This window comes from Typopeltis vanoorti, chromosome 26 (assembly GCF_054136105.1).
Source record: "Typopeltis vanoorti isolate ZY-2024b chromosome 26, IOZ_Tvanoo_1.0, whole genome shotgun sequence".
NCBI classification, from domain to species: Eukaryota; Metazoa; Arthropoda; class Arachnida; order Uropygi; family Thelyphonidae; genus Typopeltis; species Typopeltis vanoorti.
In genome coordinates this window covers 31,096,565-31,109,561 of record NC_143574.1, presented here as the reverse complement: position 1 = coordinate 31,109,561, position 12,997 = coordinate 31,096,565, and the positions used below count along the sequence as shown (strand labels likewise).

Below are 12,997 nucleotides of genomic sequence, written 5' to 3'. Positions count from 1 at the left end.
TAGTCAGGGAGAGTGGTTAAAGCATCTTTAGTACCATGTGCTTTTAGATTAAGAATGTAATATGATAATTTAGGATTTTTATAATACATGAAGTTAATCTAAAATATTATTACCACTCCATCTTGTATAGTTTCTAGCAGGAAGTTTGTTGTAATCCAAGCTGAGATCCCTTCCTCTTGGCCACTAATGATGCTCACTTTATTAACTGGCAAGCCAGCGTTTGGTAAACTGCAGTTTACAGACATCAGAATAGCTTTTGACATCAGAGGATCTGATATGCTGTATAAAAATATTAAAAGTAACAATATAAATTTAGAAACTTCAAAAAACTGAGCATACTTCTTTTAAGTACTCTAAAAGCAACAATCAAACTCACCATTAAAAGTCCAAGTGAAAGAGTGCCATTGCCATTTTAAGGAATTTCACTACAGCAAATCTTCTCCCATACAAGACCATTCCATTAATATCATCTTGACACATTCACTGTAGTAAGAATGGATTTCAGCTTAAGTCTATGCAAACACACCAGATGAAATTGTTAAAGGGACATCAACCTTTCTCAGTGGTATGTATACTTGACAAGAAATTCTATTCTTTTTATCCATCTTTTAACTCAGTGTAAGGCAACAATTAAGCTTTATGCTTGCATAACTATATCATGAAGAGCTGACTTCACCAAAAGTTGCCCCAAGTATTCAGCATATCAAAGTCACCTTTTAGAGATTTTGCCCTTTATTGGGAGTCACATTAGTAACACCACTGAAGATATATAAGCCAGCTCAATAGTTTTTTTTCTTTTTTGTTAAATACAAAAATGAAACAGTGTTTCATCATATTCAACAAGTTCACTATAACAATATTTCCTATACTGAAATGATCTCATGACTACTGCATATTTGAAAAAACAGTATTTCATATCATTACACATGATAAAATACCAATATGTTTAGCTACTTAATAAGACTGGTAGCTTCTTTAGGATAATTATTAAAATAAATGCAAAATCATAATGATACATCTGCCATTAGAAACAGAATGTAGAGTGATTGCTGCACATGTGTTACACGTCAGATGTCTTTCACTGCTTGATACCGATTGTCTGGAATAGTTTAGGTCTGTAAAACTTCAAGATCTAATTAGCAGACCTTTCTTACAAATAATCCCTAAAAATTGTTTAGTAAGTTTTTTTTTGTTTTTTTTTTAAATATTTTAATACAAAATCCACATATGAGAGATCTCAACCTATAACACAACAGTGTCATGTGAATGGGCAAGTGATCAGAATAAAGAAAATAATCTGTTAATATGCTTCATGAAGATTTGGAGATTGTATTCATAGGGAGGAAATGGCATGGAAGGACAGAAGCATATGGAATGAAGGAATAGGAAAAGAAGTTGATTCACTGAGTTTGGAACCAAACCATATAAGGATACTGACCAGCAGCTGCATTTGTTCATACATTAGAGAGAAGCAGAGGAATGGTGGGAGCCAGTTCAGTAGAGCAGCGTCCATGGAAACACACCTATAGAAAAGACTATGCAGAAACAGAATGCCTATAAGAAAGCAACTAGAGAGAATCACCGAAGGGGAGGTATCTATCAAGCAAACAGTTCTCTTGTAGATATACACAAGCATTCTGAGGGAGAGTTTTGGTGCACTAACCCAAATGTGAGAACAATATTCTAAGGTTAGGCAGATTGATATTTATAAAATGTTAGGAGTTGAGCAGGAGAAGTCATATTGAAAACAAATAAGATTACCAAGGTTTGGAGACTGAAGAGGATATGGATGTGATGTGCTTATGACAGGAAAAAAGTTATACATGAAAGTCAACTCAAGAAGAGAAACTGATCTTGATTGGTGAACAGAATGTTATTAAAAGTGAGGGAGATTGAAACATGGTCTTTCTTCTGGGAAATAAAACAGGATTATGTTTTGGTGGCATTAAAATTCACTAGATTATCTTCATCTCAAGTGAGAATGGTAAGAAGATCAGTGTTTAAGGCATTAACCATAGATCACGAAGCTTGAATCATTTCAACACAAGGTATGATAAACAAAGAACAGTAATGGAGTACATTGTCATCAAAGCTCCGGATAAGACCGAACATTACTGAGAGAAAATCACTCATATATAGGAGAAAGAACATAGGTGAAAGCACAGACTCTTGGGATACTCCAGCATTGATGGAAAAATGAAATGAGAGGAAACCATTCACTGTGACATGCAACAAACAAACAAAGAGGAAATTTCACTCACACAAAGGGTAAGAGGAAGACCATAACATAGCAGCCTGGTAAAAAGGTTGCAATGCAAAATTCAAACAATGGTCTTGGAAATATCAAGAATAATCACATTAATTTCTCCAAATCTTACCATGGCCTATATCCAAAAATCAATAAGGTTGGCAAGAAGATCTGCTATGAAATAAAAAAATGGCAGAATTAATACTGGTGTTCATTTGTTTGTTGTCAGGGGGACACTTGTGTCATAATAATGAATACACTTTTAACACATAAAAACACAAGAAAAAATAACATTTTATTTACAAATATTTTGGTTTGAAACTAACAAGCCATTGATATAGGAACTGTTGTACAAGGTAGAATGCTAACAGTGGATTATTTCAAACAGTATTAGCTGCATGTGCATCTGATATAACTACATCGAGATATGAATATAATAAAAAATACTAGCAATGACTAAGAAAAATTAGACTTTCCCATATTCGGCACTTTGCTTAAATGTTTATATTTAAATCGGGTTCATGATCAGAAGATTCTATGTTTAGTATCTCCACCATGTGGTGCTAAGCCAAATTTCTCAGGTTTATTATATACGATACAAGACTGATGCTCCTGTATTCATTTTTCCACAGAATGACCAGTTTTATCAAAATAAAAAAACTTGAAATTGCATGAAACTTGGTAAATGCCTGGAAGAGTAAGACAATACTGTATCCTTACAGGAAGATAGCCGGATAAGTTTATTAACCAGAAATAATGTTCGTATCAAGTTATATTTCTTTGAGATTCTTGAAACATGTTCAGAGACAGAGAAAAGCATCTGAACTCTTTGCACAGTTTCTTGGAGCTGATGTATAGGAATCACAGATTTGCTTTGCTGCATTTGCTTTTTGGAGAAATTATTTATGAGCATAATATTCTGGATGTTATATAAGTTTCTAGCTGGAGATCTTGAGGGTTGGAACAAACAACATCCACAGCTTAGTAGATTCTTTACAATGCCAAGCTTTTGGTGAAGATAATAAGCTGAATTATGAAGTATGTAATGGCCAGTTTGCAATATACAGAAAGAGAGCAAGAATGCAAAATGTTCAAAAAGGCCATTTTATCCTTTTTTTTAGACTTTCTTTGTGAATTTTATATGAGGATGTAGACCATGTATCTTTTCTAGGAACACAGAGAGTGTATCCTTGGAATGAGGCCAGATTGCAAATATACCATCAATCGGCCTCCAATAAACAGGCTAGTAGTCTCACACTAGGCAATGAAATTCATCTCCTGCTAAAGACAATCACAAACATCAATGTTCAAGGTGGGATTAGAACCTGCCATGTGTTGGTTGGAGAATGGATATGCTAACCACTCAGCCAATCAGGCCAGTTCTGAGTTTGTTCCCACTCAAAGACAGAATTACATTATCTGAATAAACTAAACTCCTTGTACTCCTGTATCAAATTCACTACTGAATAGGAATCCAACAGATCTTTCATTTTGGATACTTAATAATTCATCCTCCTACTAGCAATATCAAAGTTTCTGTTCCTTTATTTTACTCTCCTTTACTGACAAATACATCTATCTGCCTGCCTTTAACCATCATCCAACACAGAAGACATTATCAAATGTCCTGCACATGAGCTTCTGCAATCTGCTCTTCTAATTCCCTTCTGTTAGACAAATTAAATAAGATATAAATCCCTTTGGTGACTAATGGTTAAAAAAAAACCATTATCCAGAAAATTACCTACAATTATCATCCCTCAATCAGCCTGCAAATTTTCTACACTTAAAAGTTTTTGATAACCTTTTCTACTACAAGTATTGATATGTACTACTGGTTGCATTCCTCTTGAATGTTTTCTACCGCCATGCTATCATTGCTTGTCTCATTTAGCAAGCTTCGCGATTACTCTGGGCTTCTAGAATATCTTTATCTTCAGTTTTCATGTCACGTTTATCATTTAATTCCTTTTACAGTAATCTTTCCTCCATTTCTAAACTTTTTATAAAGCCTCCAGAAAATTTTACTACCTTCCTGATGTTTATTTTCTATGTTCATACCATAACATTTGTTTAGCTAATTTTAAACAGAGCTTCCTGCTTACATTTTTCTCTCTGTATTCCCATAGAAAACAAGCTGACTTGCTTATCAGGAAGAGCTTTTGTAATGCTTTCTTCTTTTCCTTGATTACCTCTAATATCGTCGGTCCACCATAGGGTTCCGATTTTTCTATCCTCGCACACAACTCACCACATGCATCTCTGGCCAAATCAATCGTTTTCTTCAGGATCACCCTAAGAATCTCAAGGGTTCAGCTCTTGTTTTCAAACTCATTTTTTCTTGAATAACATTTATGTATCTAAATCTACAATTCACCTCTGACAGCTACTCAAGTTTGATTCTTTTTAAAACTTTCTTACACATTTTTCTGTTCATGGTGATATTCACTTTTATCCTGCTCATAACTAAATACTAATTACTTCCTATTCAATTTTCTGTATACTTGTGCCCTGAACCAGCACGAAGAAGTTATCAATGATAACATAATAAATCAGACTTTCCTTACTTTTTTTTGGCATCACCTGAACATGTCAATTCGTGCACATCTTTTTTGTTGCAACAGGGTGTTAAGTAATGACTAATCCATTACTTGAACAGAAATGCAGCAAGCACTTACTATTATTATTAGATTTTCTGTGTTCTCTAAATTTTTCCAAAACATTTCTATATGCCAGGAATTCATTTTGTGTTCTGCCTTGTTTTTCCAGGTACCTATGCAACATATTGTTTCCATCATTTTTGAGCTGACACTAATTCTGAATATAATTTGTTCAGGTAAGTCTGAAACTACATGGCAATTTTCATTCATTTAGTAGCCATGTAGATATACACTAACAGAATATGAAATGAGAAGATGAGGATTGGATATCAGGTTAAAGATCAGTTCTCTGTGTTCCTTCTAGGCTACATGAATACCTCTTGATTTGGCTTTGATCTTTAAGAACCCCACTAATCATAATAATGTCTTAATTAATTAGTTACTAGCTTAATATCATGTACATCCCTTGAGGATAATATATCAAGAATTGACTGATATATATTTCCATTAAATATAACAGTGGCTGCATCTTTATTCTTCAAATTCGCAACTAATGCTAGGATTCCACAAGACTCCATTCTTTCACCCTCTCTAACATCTATATCAACAAGCAGATGTGCTTTGCATTATGGGATACTAAGGAAAGTAATGTGAAGGCTTAGCTTCCTTATACAAGTTGCCACAGTCCTGAAAATACTTCAGGTGCAAACTTTGTTTGCTTACACTTGGATAAAGGATTAAACCAAGTATATAATTTCTTGGTATCTTTAATTTATAGTATAACCAAGTGAAAAAACTTCGAACAAAATATTATCACATAATTAGTTTGGGAATGGCATTAATTACACATGTTGATTAAGCTCTTAGTGAATAAATCAATATGTGTAAGAATTTTGCTGGAGACAACCAGATGGTACTTTTTTCATAAAACATAGAAGGATTTGTTTTTATGCAATAAGATGAAGTTTTATGCATATGTGTGTGTGCACGTGCACACACGTGTGCATAAAATGAGACTAAACTGTATACAGCGAATAAATCCTCCTCTTCCCCTCCCCAACAAATAATCACCACTGCACTCCACAGGTATAAGCAACGCAAATTAGTAAACATGTTGAATAGCAGTAAATACAGCAAAATACCCTAAAAACTGGTTTCAAAATAATAGGTTAGGTTATACATGTCTGCAAGGAGATGTGCTTTGCATTATGGGATACTCTAAGGCAAGTGATTTGAAGTCTTAGCTTCCTTACACGAGTTGCCCCTGTCCTGAAAATAATCCAGGCGCAAACTTTGTTTGCTTACACTTGGATAAAGGATTAAACCAAGTAGATAATTTCTTAGTATCTTTAATTTATAGTATAACCAAGTGAAAAAACTTCCAACAACTTTCTCTAACCCAGAGTAATTTAATAATAAGATGAAACATCTTTTGGCAACTTATATATGAAAACATGACTTGGGCATTACTTAAACCTTAGTATCACCTCTGGGTCTGGCGCTCAAGGAAGAGACCTCAATTAAAGACGAAACTGGTCTGGGTAGTGACCAATGACATAATGCATGTCTGCAAGGAGATGTGTTTTCCATTACGAAATACAAAGGCAAGTGATGTGAAGTCTTAGCTTCCTTATACGAGTTGCCCCAGTCCTGAAAATACTTCAGGCACAAACTTTATTTGCTTAGGATAAAGGATTAAATTAAGTATATAATTTGTGAGCAATAAAGCTTGAAATGTGGAAAGGCAACAGGAGTAGATGATATTCGACCAGAAATGCTGAAGTATGGTGTTATAAAAGTCTTACAGTGGCTGCACTGCATAGTTCAGAATGCCTGGACAGAGGGACGAATTCTCGATGATTGGAGTAGAGCTCTCATAGTACCCATATATAAAAAGGGAAATAAAACTGAATGTGAGAATTACAGAGGTATATCCCTACTGACTGTTCCTGATAAGATATACTTGAGAAACGGCTGAGAAGGATTGTGGAAGAGAAGCTTGGCAAAGAACAAGCTGGATTTAGGCCAAATAGAGGATGTCAGGATCAGATTTTCACTTTACAACAGATAGTTGAGAAATCATGGGAATATAACAAAGATCTGGAAAAGGCACATGACAAGGAGCCAAGAGAGAAGCTATTCGAGAAGCTAGTTATATGGTGTCGATAGAGCATTATATCAAGCAATACTTAGTCTTTATTTGAGTTGTACGGCAGCAGTTATAATTGAATTAAGTACAGGAAGGTGGTTTAGTGTGAAATCTGGTGTCAGACAAGAATGTACTTTATCCCCTCTGTTATTCATTATCTATTTGGATCACATTACGAAGGAAAGTGGTATTAAACCTGATATCAAAATTGGAGATGTTAATCTCAGCTCTTTGCTTTAAGCAGATGATGTTATACTTCTAAATAAATCTGCTACAAGTATGCAAGATTCCCTGACTAAAGTGAATAACTGTTGTAATAGATATGGTATGAAGGTCAGCATTAAAAAGAGAAAGACAATGAAAATAGGCAAAAACATTGAAAATTTCAACTGCATTGTGAATGGAGAACCTATGGAACAAGTAAAACATTTCAGCTACTTAGGCACAATTTTTAGTGAAGATGGTAAATTAAATATCGAAATAGAAAACAGAATCAACAAAGCTGGTATGGTAGGAAGTCAACTGAATAAATTTATATAGAATAAGAAAGAAATTAGCCAAAACATTAAATTAGCTGTATATAAGACAGTATTCAAGCCAATTTTAACTTATGGATCTGAGAGCTGGCTCAGAAGTAAAACACTTGACCAAAGATTAGAGACAGCAGATATGAGTCCTGAGAAAGATTAGGGGCATGAAGAGATGGCAGCAATGGCAATATCATATTAAAAATGAAGATATTAGGAAAGAACTTGACATTGTCAGCATCCAGGAATGCTTAGCAGAGCTAATCTCAGGTGGTATGGTCACTTAAACAGAATGGGAGAAGAAAGATTAGCAAAACAAGTGTTCTCTGCCAGGTTGGCAGGAAAAAGACCCAGAGGAAGACCAAGATATAGGTGGATTGATACGGTAAAACCTTAGAAGATAGAAATATAAGATCTGATAATGTAAGAGTCTTGACAGGTAACAGACTGATTTGGAGGAAAATTGTAGATAGGAAGTTAATAATGATGTAATTTTTCATGAATACTATCATATCCTGAACACCCCTTGAGGGTATATATCAGGAATTTGATGATGATATTTTTTATGACAACATAGCATGCTCCTATATATTGTTTAATAAATCTTATGATAAACAAAAATCAACAAAACTTCCAAAATATCAACTTATACAACTCTAAACTTTGATTGATAAACCATTCTTTACAAATTACTTGATTAACCCAGTTCTGACAACTTGAATGATGTAAAACTCAATCTAGTGTTACTTGTTTTAAAAAAGAATCCCATTTTTCATTGCTTTTGACAAGATGCCTATCTCTGGAGAAGATTAGAATTGAGATTTTTCTTCTTGGAATATCTAATCATTGGCAAAACATATCACAACTAGTGAATCCTCGGCATCCAAAAAATTAAGTCTTCTCTCTCACTCCGTACACTTTCTCCATATAAATCACAAATTCATTACACCATTGAATACTGGGCACATATTTGGGGTAGTGACTCTAAGAATTCCCAAAATTCTTAAGTCAGAAGAGAACAATTCATATCACTGTGATGAAGAGACAAAATAATGGAAATGTGTTGTTTAATTCAGTCCTTATGCTGTTTTTAATTTCAAAGATTCAACATAAATTTAAACTAGCACTTAATGCATAACCTCAATCCATGGTGATTAAGGGCCAAATATTTGAAAATATTAAACAAAGGGTCTCCGATTCTCAGTTGGTGCCAACTCTTGTCTTCTCCAAAGTAAGCAGGATAATCAGATATCTTTCTATTATTTAACAGGAACAGCCAATTAAGTACATAAAAATCAAACTACTGACTTACAGATCAGTGATTAGACTAATCCTAACACATGGCTCCTCAGTTTAAGATCACACACACACACTGAGCTTCATTATCAAGAAGCCCAGACTGTATATTTAATACATTACGGTTTATTAAAAAAACAACTCACAGCTACACTGAAAGATTTTAAATACAACCCCTGGCAAAAATTATTCGATCAACAACTGTAATACTAACATTGTATATATATTGGGATTTATTTTTCCTCAATACACAAATTTTGTTCAATTTGAATGGTTATAAATATGATTAACAAAGAAAGAAAATTTATTATAAAGAATATTTTATAGTCACTTTTAGCCAGAAATTACGTAAATGAAAATCAAACACTGAAGAAAAAAGTATGAGATCATACTTCGATTGAGAAATATATATCTGATCATGATCACTGAACTCCGTATTTTGTATCTGTCCTTTAGCAGAAATGACGGCTTCATCCTTCGTGGCATGAACTCAATAAGCTTTTGACATTCAGTCGGCAGAATTTCGCTCCAGCTTTATATGATTGCTTGACATAATTTAACAACATTTGTGGGCATTTTGGGGTCGATTTTTCGCTTTAAAATATTCCAAACATTTTCGATCGGATTAAGGTCCAGGCTATTCGAAGGCCAGGTCATAGTTTTAATGGAGTGTTTCTAATGTTTTGCAGACAGTTCTCGATTCATCTGCTGCAATAACAAGATACATTGTCATCTTGAAAATGAAGTCATTGGAAGCCTGGAACCATTCTTTGATACTAGGAACCAAAAAAATGCTCTAAAATTTCTTCGTAGGCTTTGGAGTTGACTCCACATAACACAATATCTTGTGTTTTCCAACACCTTGTGATGTCATGCAACCCCAAATGGTAAATGAGGGTGAAAATTTAGCCTTGGTATTATTATTGCACTCATCGAAAAACTTTTCACCAACTCCTCCATAAAAAGGAACAGTCATCATCACTGGTTCCAAAGCAAATTCGAGATATGGCACTAAAAATGACTTTTTTTCAAGTCATCAAATTTCCAAATTACATGATTTTTACACCATTGGAAATACATTTTTTTTGTTTTGCTTTGTAAAAAAAAAAAGGTCTCATTTTAGCTTTCAAAAAGTGAAAACCTTGACTATTCAGCCAATTTTATACTATGCGATCACTTACCTTCACTCTGTAGTTTGACCATGCAGCATTAAGTTGTTTGGATGGTGAAAACTGCATGGTTTTTGCAAATGTCACATACAGTACTCTAAGCATATTTTAGTAATCTAGCTACTTGTCTTTGAGACATTCCATCTTTCAGATATTCAGTCATACTGTTCTTTAAATCACTCTAAGTTCTTTCATAGGAGCCATCCTTTAACACTGTAGATTGAATTCAGATTTTGTAACCATGATAAACTCCTTATATATATTTTCTCTGTGTTTTACACATGCATAGACAACTGTAAATTTGCATATTGGGAAATGATATATGTTTGTTTCCTCAGCAATCACTTACTTTTTCCCAACTGTCAGCTTGATCAGATACTTTTTTCTAATTTATTTTTTTTAATTAACACAGATAATTTATTTTCTTTAAATCAACCTTTAAATCTTTGAATCATACATAAAAGCTTCTTTTCTTTTTATACTTTAAAGTGAGCTATTTCATTTCTTGAATGCTAAATGTTCATATGTTAAACTTTCCAAGAAATATATGGTGTATACTGTAGTCGTTGCAGTGATAACATTGATAACATGGGTTGTATTAGGCATCAATGCATTCTTAAATGAAATGTCTACCAAATATTTTGAGAAGGCTGATATTCGTCCTAATTTTCCAGTCCATTAGGCAGCGGACTATGAAGTACAAACACCAAAGCAGCAGTACTATTTTAGTCTCACCTTTGCTGCTACCTGTCTACATGAGGCCAACCACGTGTTCTCTAATCTTACCTATACAGCATGATACACATCTGATTAACCACCGTACCAGCCTTGATGTGCATGTAGTGTCCATTGAAATCAATATGACCTTTGGATGTTATAGAAATAATACAGATATGAAGCATATGTTTTTGATATATTTTATCCATGTAGCCATTTGGGTTAAGAGTTTAAAAACTTATTTCTTCCAACCTATTGACTGTTCCAAAGGATGGTAGTAGAGGGAATGAGTGGATTAGAAGTTGGGAGTTGAACTGCAGAGGTGCTGACAACTGAAGTAAATGCAAACAGCAGGAACTGAAAGGGAATGTTTCTGCTCTCTTTCACAAGACTGTTTCCATGGGCATTTGTTGATCTGAATTCATCATCGTCATCAAATTCCTGCCATGTATCCTCAATGGGTGTACAGGATATGATAGTACTACATGAAAAATTTACATTATTACTAACTTCCTATCTACAATTTTCCTCCAAATCAGTCTGTTACTTGTCAAGACTCCAACATTATCAGATCTTATATTTCTATCGTCTAAGGCACTTTGTACCGTATCAATCCACCTATATCTTGGTCTTCCTCTGGGTTGTTTTCCTGACAACCTGGCAGAGAATACCTGTTTTGCTAACCTTTCCTCTCCCATTCTGTTTAAGTGACAATACCACCTGATATTAGCTCTGCTAACGCATTCCTGGATGCTGAAAATGTCAAGTTCTTTCCTAATATCCTCATTTTTAATATGATATATTGCCATTGATGCCATCTGTTCACGCCTCTAATCTTTCTCAGGACTCTCATATTTACGGTCTCTAGTCTTTGGTCAAGTGTTTTACTTCTGACCCAGCTCTGAGATCCATAAGTTAAAACTGGTTTGAACACTGTCTTGCATACAGCTAATTTAGAGATCCGACTAATTTCCCTCTTATTCCATATGAATTTATTCAATCGACTTCCCACCATACCAACTTTGCTGATTCTGTTGTCTATTTCTATATTTAATTTACCATCTTCACTAAAAATAGTGCTAAGTAGCTGAAATGTTTTACTTGTTCCACAGGTTCTCCATTCACAATGCAGTTGAAATTTTCAATGTTTTTGCCTATTTTCATTGTCTTTGTCTTTTTATTGCTGACCTTCATACCATATCTATTACAACAGTTATTCAATTTAGTCAGAGAAACTTGCAGACTCGTAGCGGATTTATTTAGAAGTATAACAAAGTCCGCATAAAGCAAAGAGCTGAGATTAACATCTCCAATTTTGATATCAGGTTTAATACCACTTTCTTTCGTAATGTGATCCATATAGATAATGAATAACAGAGGGGATAATGTACATCCTTGTCTGACACCAGATTTAATATTAAACCATCTTCCTGTACTTCCTTCAATTCTAACTGCTGACTTACAACTCAAATAAAGACGAAGTATTGCTTGATATAATGTCCCATTGACACCATATAACTGCAGCGTATTGAATAGCTTCTCTCTTGGCACCTTGTCATATGCCTTTTCCATATCTACAAAACTTAAATACAGATCTTTGTTATATTCCCATGATTTCTCTACTATTTGTTGCAAAGTAAAGATCTAATCCTGACAGCTGTTTTTTTTGCTTGAATCCAGCTTGTTCTTCACCAAGCTTTTCTTCCACAATTCTTCTCAACCATTCCTGAAATATACTTGCATAAATCTTACCAGGAACACTCGATAGGGAAATATCTCTGTAATTCTCACTTTCAGTTTTATTTCCCTTTTTATATATGGGTACTAATTAGAGCTCTACTCCAATCATCGGGAATTCGTCCATCTGTCCAGGCCTTTTGAACTATGTAGTGCAGCCACTGTAAGACTTTTATACCATCATACTTCAGCATTTCTGGTCGAATATCATCTACTCCTGCTGACTTTCCACATTTCAAGCCTTTGATGGCTTTTTCTACTTCAAGTATGGATATGTATTCCTGACTGTATGCCTGTTGAGTGTTTTTTGCCACTGTGCTGTCACTGCTTGTTTCATTTAGCAGTTTTTCGAAATAATTACTCCATACTTCAAGGATATCGTTTTGTCCCCGTTTTCATGTCACCTTTATCATCTCTAATTCATTTTACAGCACTCTTTCCTCCATTTCTAAGCTTCTTCAACAACTCCAGAATATTTTGCCACCTTCTTGATATTTATTTTCTATGTTCTTGCCAAAGTCCTCCCATGACTTTTGTTTAGCTAGTTTTACACC

The 12,997-nt window shown here is 34.3% G+C and overlaps 1 protein-coding gene across 4 annotated transcripts in view; it reads right to left on the bottom strand.

The window, feature by feature from the left end:
* LOC150092458 (ectonucleoside triphosphate diphosphohydrolase 1-like) overlaps positions 1–12,997 on the bottom strand; it is a 181,197-nt gene that overhangs the window by 85,179 nt on the left and 83,021 nt on the right. For all 4 annotated transcript variants that reach the window (XM_090414937.1, XM_090414936.1, XM_090414935.1 and 1 more), the window contains one exon: positions 114–279. In XM_090414937.1, the coding sequence (XP_090271063.1) occupies positions 114–279 (166 nt within the window). The remainder of the gene's footprint in view (positions 1–113; positions 280–12,997) is intronic.